Raw genomic sequence first — 12,256 nt, 5'->3', positions numbered from 1 at the left:
AAAAGAAAAGAAATTTGTGTAGCATTTTTTCAATTCATGATGTAGTCAAGATACCTTTCATTAAATTGTTCACTTTTTCATAAGCAATATATTTTTACTTTATACAAAAATGTCTTGCATACTTTAACAAATGATAATAAAGTTATTTAAAATTCAAGTACCTGAGTTCTTTAAAAAGTTCAACATTCTGGTGAGTCATCAGATTGTTTAGAAGCCATTCAAGGCACCTGAAATTAAACATGGAATTATTACATTATATATCATGTATCTATGATTTATTAAGTAGTACTTACAGTTAAAATTTAAAAAGAATATTAATCTTTCTAGGACATGCGCAAATTTTTAAATTTAACAATTGGAAAGTTAGTATTGTTTTTGTCAGCAGTTAGTAAGGGAATATTCCCTTTATATTAAAAAGAGCATTTCTAATTAAGAAAACCTCATTTTCAAGTTTGTGTTAAATGGTTTATGAAGGGGTTTACATACTTCTATTACCTTCTTTATAATTTGAAAATGGGTACTGCAATTCTCAAGAATTAAAAACATTGCCAGTAGTTGCACTGATATACAGTCAGCCCTCGGTATCCGCGGGTTCTGTATCCATGGATTCAACCAACCGAGAATTGGAAATATTGGAGAAAAAAAAAATAATTCCAGAATGTTCCAAAAAGCAAAACTTAAATATGCCGCAAGCCAGCAACTATCTACAAAGCATTTACGTTGTATTTGTAACTATTTACATAGCATTCACATTGTATTAGGTATTTATAAGTAATCCAGAGATGATTTAAAGTATACAGGAGGATGGTTATTTGCAAATACTACACCATTAAATAAGGGACTTGAGCATCCGCAGATTTTGGTATCCACCCAGGTCCTGGAACCAATCCCCTGCGGATAGTGAGGGACGACTGTAATGACTCTTATGCCTACTGCTTAAAAAAATTTAATAGAGATGTGCTGTAAAGAGTGGCCATAGTTTTTATAAGCATGTATAATCCACCCACAATCACAAAGACCACACTTTTGAGGAATTTACTAAATAGTCCAAATGTAAAAACAGACCTTTTATAACAAATTCTATCCTCCCTTTTTTTTCTTTCTTTTTATAGCTATACATTCTCTTAAGAAACCAAAGCAGCCAAATTCCCTAAAGCAGGATAAAAGGAAAAACAAGAAAGGTAACTCACTTTTTCTTTACAGAATCCAGTCCATAGGTCCCTGCTGATGTGTAATAGCCACATACGGTTTTCACATTAACTGTTTCCTTCATTGTCTCACCACACTGCTGTATTAAACCATCCTGTAAATATAAATAAGCACTGGAAAGGCCCATTTCACATGGGAAAAATAAGCTCTGAATATGTGCTTTTACATATTAAAAAGTTAAAAAAAAAAAAAGGAAGAAAGAAAGAAAACTCATAAGTGCAGCAAACCTAAGTCTTTTTATAAGTCCAGTAAAAATACCTAAAAAAATCCAGCAAGTATTAAACTAAATACTTGGAAGTGAAAATGGAAAGGAGGAAGTAAAAGCAGTAAGACAGAGGTGAATATTGCTATTCTCTCTTTTCTGTCCTTCCCCTCTCTGGGACCTTTGCAAATTTAAGCAGCATTCTGTCTGTTTTGCCTGTTCTTTTAAAACTAAGACCTCTTTATATAGTCAGATGACCAGGTGATGGACTAGGTAAGTAAACAATATGAATCATCAGAAAGTTTTTATTAGTTTAAAACACCTATCAATACCTAAGAAATACACCTAAAACAAATATATTATTGTTTAAAACTTACAATGAATTTTTAATCTAAAATGTTTATATGGAAGATTTCAAATAGCTAACTTTATTTAATATATGGAAAGGACCCCATCATTTTTTACTCAAATTTCTGAGATATATTCATCATGCAAGTGTATTATTGTTAAGTAGTTAAATCATAAAGATAATGCAGAAAGTGAGTTAAGAACGAAACCAAAAAAGGATTAAAAGTTAAAAAATAAAGTATAATTATTGGAAATAAGTATTGAAAGGATCAAAACACTTATAAAAAATCAAATTACCTCAGCCAAGGATATTTAGCAAGCTATTAACTAATACTTAAAATAAATCAGTATACAAAAGTCACATAAAAAGAAACAACTTTTTAAAATGATCAAAATAAAACGTTGACTCCACTGTGATTTTACACTTACCTGGAAGCCATTCTAGACTCCTTCCCTTTCCTTTTAATATCTCATCTGTCACCAAGTCCAGTAGATTATCCCTGCTTAACCTCTCCAGTAACCAGTTTTCCTCTCCATGCTTTTTGCTACTACCCTCATTTAGACCCTCCCGTGGATTACTGCAATAGGTTTTTTTTCATTTTCTTCATATTTAATGGAATGTACAGTAATTTTAATATATCTAGTATAATTCTCCTAGATGTGGCAACAAATTTTTAATGTTAATATACCTTGAGTTTTTTTCTCATCATTATTTTTCTAATTTATTTATTTATTTTATAATTTTTATTGGAGTATAGTTGATTTACAATGTTGTGTTAGTTTCAAGTGTACATCAAAGTGAATCAGCTGTTGGTGGGAATGTAATAGGTTTTATACTCATCCTTCCTTCAGTTCATCCTTCACACTGTTCCCAAAGCATTCTGAAATATAACTTTGTCTTTCCCCTGATTAAAACTTTCCAGAAGTACTTATATGTAAAGTCTCAACTTCTTAAAAGGTATTGATTGAGGGGCTTTCGTGATCTGGTCTCTGCCTCCCTCTCTCGAACCCTTCTTATATTCTGTGCTAGATCTATGTTCCACTCAGATTCTCTAATCCTCCATTGTTTCATATTTCTAGGTCTTAGTTTTCTGTCTGAAATGTTCTTTCTTCCCCTCTCTTCTTACTTCACAAGATAAATACATTTTCAGTTTTTAAGGCTCAACCTCAAACACAACTTCTTTCTTTGACACCAACAGGTTAAACCAACCACTTTGTGCATCCACTAAATCCTACAGAAAGTTTACCATCACATCTATAATATTGGACAGCTCTTACTTTACCTTTGAGTCTGTATATCAACCCTCCCTCCCCCACTCTACACACTCATTATATTGTGAGCTTCTTAAAGGTGGGGATTATATCTTTATTTACCTTTGTATCTCTATGCCTAGCTTGACACACTGCTCAATACACTTCCGATGAATGAACAAATCTGTCATTCTACCAATAGATTATATACATTTAGGTGGTTTACACACAATTATTTCCTAATTAAGAAAACATTTACATAGTAAGCACTCAATGTTTCCCAAACCCATGAACTATATGAATTAGTAATAAGCCACCTGCTTAAAACAGTCAAGATAAGTTATTAACGAACAGAAATCTGTAAATGGATTTAAGACAAGTACCTTCCTTCCACATTATAGTCATTCTAAGATATCCACACAGAAATAGCTTGCCTTCATTTTACATAGGCATCGAGACCGTCTCATTTGTAATAAACTGCTTTTCACTAAACATTTTAAATGACTTATCATGAATGGAATATTTATACATTTCATTTAAAAGTTATAAAAAAGCTAAGTTTTATTATGGTTTTTGGAACAGATACCTTGAAACAAAAATACAAGTGTGATCCTTTTTTTCAGTACTATGCATACTTACCAACTGCAGCATACTAGCTGCTGCCAAAATGGCAATAACTCGACTGGGCTTTATTAAGACATCATCTCGATACAATGACCCAAATGCCACCTGCAGTGCTTAAAGCAAAAGTACACAGGTAGAATGAAATAACAGTTATAGCTGTAAGAGTATTACAAAAATAACAATGACAGTCTTTATACACTAAGACATATGTCTAAATCTAGTAGGTACAGAAAAGGATAAGATTAGTATCATTAATTTAACTATTAGTAATGGTTATGGATTGATGGTGCTAATTTAATAACAATGTTATACATTTCCATCTGTTCTACCAAATCATGCTGGATTTTTCTACATCTAATCTTGACATTAGTTAGTGGTCAGAATTAAGACACCCTTGGAAAAAGTTTTATAAAGATATCCCTGAGTAAACCAATCATTAAGTACAACTACACAGACCCAATGATAATCTTAACCCTGGTGCTTTCAGTGCTTTACCACTGGGGAGTGTGGAAAAGCTCCTGGTCCTATGCATGCCACACTCTCACCCAGCTGCCACAGCTATTTAAGTCTGTCCACCCTTTTCTCTACTGCCATTCTCATGCATGTCCTACATGGTTTGCTTTATAAATGTTCCTTTCTGTTTGCCTATGAGGTGAGTGCTGGGTACTTCCACTTCAGCTATCAAAGACAGGAGCAGGAGCACTAGGACAGGCGTTAGGAGACCTACGGTCTGATGTAGGCTCACTAAACCGCTCTGAGACCTAAAGTAAGTCTCTTAAATCCTCTGGACCTCAGCTTCCTCATCTAAGGTCCTTACAGCTCTAAAACAATACTGACTACATGATTCATATACTTATTCCCAGAAAAGGTCTTCATATATAGGGAATAATCAATGAATAATATTTATTGGCTTATTGTTTATTGGTCATACTTCTCCTTCCTTCACTCTACATCCTCTATATCCCAGGCAGATATATTTACAAACATGAAGTAAACAGATTGATAAGGCTGACATGACTAAATAGATTAAAGATACTAGAACAGAACTGATAAACTCTGGAGTAAATTAATATAAAGTTGTCACCTTAGGGTGTTAAATGGAACTTTTCTCTAGCCAACAAAGTTAGAAGAAAATATTTATTTTCTGTGAAAAGAATACAAAGTTTATGTTTTTATGATTTTTGCATAATAGTAATCATGGTGGCGGTTACCTTCTATATCAATATTCTGGTCTGGAATCTCCAGTTCAATAATATTCATGCTGGACTCCTTCCATGAACCACTGAACATACTAGAAAAGTAGCCAGACTTAAAAAACAAAAACAAAAAACACACTTATGCAGTACTTTGTCTTCCAAATTATTTTCCCATTTCTAACTCTAAGCAACTATTCTATCAAAACTAACGCATCATATTATTTCAAGAGAAAACAAACTGCCAGATAGGAGAAAAGAAATTAAGATAAGGACACTCATTAGGCTTATCAAATACTTTAATTATTGAAAACCAAACTAAATTCTCGTATTACTATCTGAACTGACTTCCTATGTTACTATTTGAACCAACTAAGCTTTTTACTTAGTTGAACAATTTCTGAGTATATTACATGAATATGTTTTCCTTTTCAATAGCATTCTAAATTCAAGCTTAGAAATTATATCATATATTTAAGTATCTCTCATAAACATATAACAACACACAACGTGGATACAAAATAATGTACTGAGGAAGAGAGAAAACTAAAAGCTGTTGAGTCCTTACTCTATCTCAGTGGCTATAAAGGGTCCAGACCAGTCCCAAGTCAACACTAATAGGATGATCCCCAAGGAATTAGGGAAAATCCAAAGTTTAGCTTTAGCTTATAAAAAAAATTCCAGAATGAATCTGAATTATTGGAAAGACACCAGAATGGATGAAGTCTTTAGTTACCTTCTAGGTAGCACCTCCCATAACTAGAAATACTTTGGAACGGATCAAATACTAACTACTAATTTTTAAAAATTTACTGAGTATGTAGTTCAAGGCACTGTGAATATAGCAGAAAACAAAACAGACGTTTCTGTCCTCAGGGGACTTATAATTTAGCATGTGTCTTGCACTATGATCAATCCAGTTTCTCTTGAGAGGGAAAGCCTTAACAGAGGCATTTTCACCCTTGAATTCACAAAACTGCTTTCAGAGATCAAAAAGAAAGATATGGACCATGTCCTCAAGTTAAGACCAGTATTCTGATATAGTCTCTGGGGTATATAATGCAAGCCAAAGTAAACTTGTTCAAAAAAATTAAATAAAAAACATGATTAAAGTGTAAGAGAAAAAATTCCTTTCAAATGCTTCTACTGAAAAATCTTATACTATACCGTCTTACCAGTAATTACTGTCATATCGTGAAGAGGAGAGGGAAAATATAAGCTCCATAGGATAAAAAGTGAATTGTTCACTGTTCTATTCCCACTGCCTAGACCAATGACTTGAAAACAGATTTGATGAAGGAATAAATGATTAAAATATTTGAGCCATTAGAACAACGTTTTCTTTTATTTTGAAAGTCTTGAATCTTTAAAATGGGGTGGCTGATAATAATATTTTCACAGAAATCAAACAGGAATATCAGCTAAATGACTTAGTCCATATACTTTTTTTGGTTTTGGTTTTGGCATTTTCCAGGAGAGAGGGAAGAGTAAGTGCCAAGAACTTTCCATTTACATTCAGTCTTAACTACAAAGCAACATTTCAGCTGAATTTATCCAACTGAAATAATCATATACAAAATAAACAAATTCAGCAATCCTAACTTAAACGTTGAATGGTTTTTCCCTTTTTGTCAACAGAAGGCACCAAAATAAGTACCTTATTGGAGTAATGACAAAAAGGCTGGTATGACAATGAAAACTCAAAATCTGTTTTCTAGACCAAACTAAGTTTTCACTAAAAATGTTCACCATATCTCTTACAAAACAAGACTTTTCATCAGACAGGACTTAAACAACAAATGTTCATGCAAAAGATTACTGTGAAATGCAATGAGAAAGAACAAGACTTATAAGAGTGTGAGTTGTTTTAAGTGACTACCTTGGTTACTCAAATATATAGAAAAATAAAATACTTACTTGACATAAATATATTTTGTGTAAGCTCCACTCTTCTCCTAGAGCACAAATCTTAATGTCACTGTTTTCACCATTTAAAAATAATGTTTGATAAATATATTTGGATGTACTCTTCAATTTTTTCCTGTTAAAAGAAATGCAAACGTTACATATATGTAAAACTGAATGTTTTACTGATTTTGCATGTAACTCAAAATACTCCTTTTGCTCAATTTCTATTAAATAGAACCAATCTGTCCACTGTATAAAAAGATAGAGGAATATTATATATTCAAACGTGCTCATGTATGAAAGGGTACATAAGAAACTAATAATAGTGGTTACCTGTGGGGTACTCTATTCCCAAGAGGGGGAATAGTGGATAGATGGGGGCAGCGTGGAAGAGAGACCTTTCACTATACAGCTTTTTGCAATTTCTGATTTTTGAACTAAGAGAATTACCTATTCAATAAAGAAAAGTCAGCATGGTGATTTTTGCGTATTTCCTTATTTAGTAACCAGCACTATGGATGATGTAATACAGTTGCAATAATACTGCTATGCAATTACAAAATGAAGAACAAGAATAAAAATTTCACCCTACACAAGTAATTTTAAAAATAATTTAATCTTATTTTAGTATCGAACTATTCTTAAACTCCTTAAAATGTCTTTTTCCCCATATTGGACAAATGGTTTGCAGCCTTAGACCAAAGGTTTTCAAAATTATGCTCAATGGAGGAGTGTCTTAGGGGCCACCAGGGAGAGCCGAGGTGTGAACTCTGGGCATCCCATCTAACTTCAACCAGAGCAGCATCATATATTATATTTGTAAACATCTTGGATTTGTGAGGGTGGGCTTATCACATGATGAGAGAATTCCATGGATCTGGAAGTTAGAAAATAAACTGGAATGGAAAAGAGCAGTGACAACCACAGCCCAAAAGATATCACGGTCTAGGATGGACGTTGAAGCCCATCTGCCCTTCAGAACCGTGGGGGTAGGGATGGGGCTGGGAGGATGAGGTCTCAAGGGAAACAGAAGGCAGAAGTGAGGAGTGAGGCAAAAAATGGGGAAACTTGTTCCCCTAATGGCCTCCCCCACTCTCTATGAACACAGAGTACAGATAACTTATACAAACAGATTCCAAGGTTTTTCTAGAAAGAAACAGAACAAATCTATCAGGAAGATCTAAGACTTTGGTGTAGGTGCTGGTGCCCCAGACAAAGCAATCCTCATTCTGGCATTTGAGGAATCTGTAGCCTGTTAGCTCCCAACCTATTCACCCTAAATCATGGTTCCCAAACTGTGTGCCAAAGCACCTAGAGCACCACAGCAAATTCAGGGATGCATGTGGAATATTCCAAAATTAAAGGAAATCACAGAAACATCTTTCAGATACCATGCAATCTACGCTATTAAGTTGTTTGGACCTAACTATGAGATATTTCTTTAGGACCAGAGGTGCCATGAAAAAAATTACTGAGACACTAAGGGCACTGTGAACCAATAAGGCTTGCGAATCTCTGCTCTAAAACAAAGGAGGCCCAGCAGAAACAGATCTATTTACTCAAGACACACACACACACACACACACACACACACACACACACACACACACACACACACACACACACACACACCAGTGACTCATTCTGAAGCAGACAATCAAGGATCTCTCAACATGAGGAAAATTAACAGCATTAAAGACTATTTTAAAAAAGAGAAAAATTGGCATCAGAGGACCATATAATTCAGGGAAAACAGAACTTAAAAAAAAAAACTCTAACACTCTAATTATAACTAGTACATCTAGAGAGTTAAGATTACTACATTTATAAAATAATAGGATGCTAAGCTAAAGTATTACTCAGAACAAGGGGGAAATAAAAAAGAGATCTTTGGGACCAAAACCACAGTTGCTGAAATTCAAAAAAACAAAAGGGAAAGTTAAGGAAATTTCCCAGAACACAAAGCAAAAAAGACCTAGAAAGGAAAAAAAGAAAAGAGAAAAGAGGTACAATCCAAGAAATCCAAAATCCAGTTAAGAGGGGTCCAAGAAAGAGAAAACAAAGATAACAGGAGAAAGAGAATTACAGAAGAATGTTTCCCCAAACTAGTCTCCAGATTGTAAGGATCCACCAACTACCAAGGCCATTAAAAGACCTACAGTTAAGCACCTTCTAGTTAAATCCCAAAACACTAAAGAAAAAATTCCAAAAGTTCCAGAGAGAAAAAAAGTCACCTAAAAAGAAAAGAGAATTAGACCAGCATCACATTTTCTCATCAGTATGGTAGGCTAGAAGACAATGAATTAATACCATCAAAGATATCAAAAGTTATTTTAGATTTCTGCACCCAGTCAAAAGATGACTAAAGTGAGAGATTAAATTTACAACTAGATAAGCACAAATTACCTTCTTTTGCACCTTTCTTAGGAAAATATTTGAGGATGTAGTTCCCTCAAATGAGTTTAGAAACAAAAAGATACAGGCTACAGAAAACAGTGGATCCGATCCTAGAGACAGAGTCAAAGTAAGTCCCAGGATAAATGTAGACCTAGAGAGCAATGGATCCAGATTGGAACAAGAAGATGCAGGGACCCAGGAGGGAGGTCTTGGGTTTAGAGAAGAAGGACTCCATGCAAGTGTGTTAGGAAAGAGAAAAATCTGAAGATATGATGAAGGAATATTATTATTTTGTCAATGGCGGGGGTGGGAGGGAAGGCAGTCAGAAAGTCTAAGAAAATAAAAAAGTAATACGAAAAAGTATTGTTCTAATAAGCTACAAATGAAAATAGGGTCCAACATGATGGAATGTAAAAAAAAATCCATTTAATTATGAGGTTAGAAAATTTCTCCCAAGAGAAAAACAAGGGGTTGTGACACTGGACCCAAGAAGTACGATTTATAATCCCAGCACACTACTTGACTCTGCAGTGAACAATATTTACATAGCTATAACAACAACTAACTGTTTACTAGATTTCAATGTTTAGAGACAACCTATGAACGAAAAACTAAGGATCTGGTTGCTGAACAGTTGAGTTTTAAGTCTTGTTAACATAAAAGTAAAACACGCACTTGACAAAAGGTATAAGGTAGAGAAGGTGGGCCTGGAGGCCAAGGCTTTTCATGGAGTTGTTAGTTGAGGTGGAAGTGCACATGAGACAACCTCAGGAAGCATATTAGTGCCAACATACAAGATTTTCTTACACCCTTCATCCATGCTGAGCTGAATAAACTAGGCATCTTGTACTGATACAACACATACTAGACTCGGACATGCATTTTCCAACAAAAATTTGCTTTAGAAGCTTTCCATTCCACTCCACTCATGTAGTTCAGCGGTTGGCAAACTTTTTCTGTAAAGGTCTAGACAGTTAATATTTTCAGCTTCGTGGACCAGACAGCCTCCAAGCTAGTTTTGTTGGCACGCCAGCGGGCAGTTTCTCGCTTGCCAGTCTCAGGCTTCAACATCTTAGCAAACTCCATTACCATCCAGTGGGCCACAACTCCTCCAACATCTGAATCTCAGCTTGGGAAAGGTGGTCCTAGCCCAAATTTGTTCCTTCCTTGGGTATTCTGTCTCAGTCCTAGAAGTAGTGATAGCTCCCTATGTCCTCTATTCCTGTATTTTTTAGAGATCTCTTTACCTTAGTAACTTACCTTTAGTAGTTAATCGCTTGTTACTTCCTAATAATGGTTATATTAAACTTTCCCTGTTCAAATTACTGTGTGATTTCTTTGAAATGGACCCCTGACATATATATTTCTATAGTGACACTGAATGCAAGTGGTCTAAATACTAATTAAAAGACAGAGATTATCCTATTGGATTTTTAAAAAATCAAGACCCCACTAAATGCTGTCTACAAGATACTTAAAGACACAGGTTTAAAGGGAAAGAGTGGGAAAAGATGTAACATTTAAACACTTATCAAAAGAAAGTGGCAGTGGCTATAGTATCAGGAATGTAAATGTCTTTACATTTTGTAAAGATAAGGGGAGCCAATTCATCAAGGAGTCCTAACATTTACTGAGTGCTTCCATACCTGGCACTGTGCGTCGCATGCCTTCTAATATTTGTCAAGTCCTATAAGGCAAGTATTAGTATCTCCATTTTACATATGAGGAAATAAGGCTATTAAGTGCAAAGTACAGACTAGAACTCAGAATCTGAGCTCTTAAAATACTAATTCTCCAAAAAGGTAACTGCACAATTTGGAAGTGGGGGTCCATTTTTGTAAATATAAACATTCATACATAAAACTGTATGAAGGGATTTATAAATCAAACTACTAACAGAGATTGTTTATGATACTCTTATTTGACAATAAATATGTAACACGTGTAGCCTAAAATTTTAGAATCTTTCAAAGTTTCGTTTAAAAAAATTATTACATCTATGTGACCCACTGATGGCCTTTAAAAAAAGAGGAGCAACCGGATTTTTTATGTGAAAATTTATTCCACTTATAAACTACATTTTAGTTCACAAGTAAATATTCCGTTTTTCACCTCTTCTAGAAAAGGTTAAGCAAGCTGCCTTACATATATCCACGGTCAACGACTTCGAGTACGAGAGACGTTGAAAGACTCTGTTCCTAGTGAGGAACAAATGTACACAGTACTGATAAACTTCACCTGTACAGCGAGAGCTCCTGTTTGTAATCATTTCCCTTCCACTGTGGACCGACAACAGGCGTGCCCACTTCAGAGCCTAAATTTACGTGTCTTGGCCCATAGAAGGCAGCCGGATGCAAAACATCTTACTCTACTGCCACCCGCTCAGAGAGGACCAAGGTGTATTACGAAGGGCCGGCCGGCCGGCCCTGTCTAAGGTTTAATGAGGCGCAAGCTCTAGCTTGGCGTTTCTCAGTCTCGTCTTGGGGCTGTAGCACCACCCTGGCGGCGTCTGTGGTTTACAAACCAGAATACCGAGCGTCTCCCCAGGTGCTCCCCATCCGCCCTGCCTCGGACCGGCTCCCAGGTCTACCCCATCAAGGGCACGTCCGCTCGTCACAGGCTGGGGAGCGCCGCAGCCCCCGAAGCCCCCCGGGCACCGGGCTCATCCCCAGCCCGGACCGCGGCAGCCGCCCAACAGGTGCGGGCGCGTCCCCCCACGTACCTTCGAGGGGTGTTGAGGAGTCGCTGCTGCTCGTCCCCTTCCTCCTCATCCTCGTCTGTCTCGGAATCGGGGTGACAGGAGCAGAAGGCCTCTCCGCTCCGCTTGCGCTTACGGCTGCCCGGACAGTAACAGAAGCCGTGGGCGGCCGCGTCGCCTCCACTCTCCAGCCTCCGGGCCGAGCCCCCAGCCCCAGAACCCGGCTCCTGCTGGCCTCGGGCTCGCCCCGGCTGGCGTAGCACTCGGCTGCTCAACGAGCCCATGGGTCACGGCTCGCCGACACTTCAGGGAGCGCACCTCAGGGAGTCCAACGAAAACGGTCTCCCGCCATGGCCCGACCACCACCGCCGGCCTCCACGTAGCGCGAGTGCCTACACCGCCACCTTCTCACGCGCAACCCCGACC

General features: G+C 36.7%; 1 protein-coding gene across 2 annotated transcripts in view; it reads right to left on the bottom strand.

Moving 5' to 3' along the window:
• The window catches only part of GMCL1 (germ cell-less 1, spermatogenesis associated), a 47,441-nt gene extending 35,185 nt beyond the window's left edge, over window positions 1-12,256 (bottom strand). For both annotated transcript variants that reach the window (XM_082852089.1, XM_082852090.1), the window contains exons 1-6: window positions 11,855-12,256; window positions 6,745-6,868; window positions 4,846-4,942; window positions 3,650-3,747; window positions 1,191-1,303; window positions 162-227 (exon numbers count right to left, since the gene is read on the bottom strand). In XM_082852089.1, the coding sequence (XP_082708215.1) occupies window positions 162-227; window positions 1,191-1,303; window positions 3,650-3,747; window positions 4,846-4,942; window positions 6,745-6,868; window positions 11,855-12,114 (758 nt within the window). In that variant the 5' untranslated portion in view covers window positions 12,115-12,256. The remainder of the gene's footprint in view (window positions 1-161; window positions 228-1,190; window positions 1,304-3,649; window positions 3,748-4,845; window positions 4,943-6,744; window positions 6,869-11,854) is intronic.

Source organism: Leucopleurus acutus, assembly GCF_964270905.1.
Source record: "Leucopleurus acutus genome assembly, chromosome: 12".
NCBI classification, from domain to species: Eukaryota; Metazoa; Chordata; class Mammalia; order Artiodactyla; family Delphinidae; genus Leucopleurus; species Leucopleurus acutus.
This window is presented reverse-complemented; position numbering and strand designations above follow the sequence as displayed.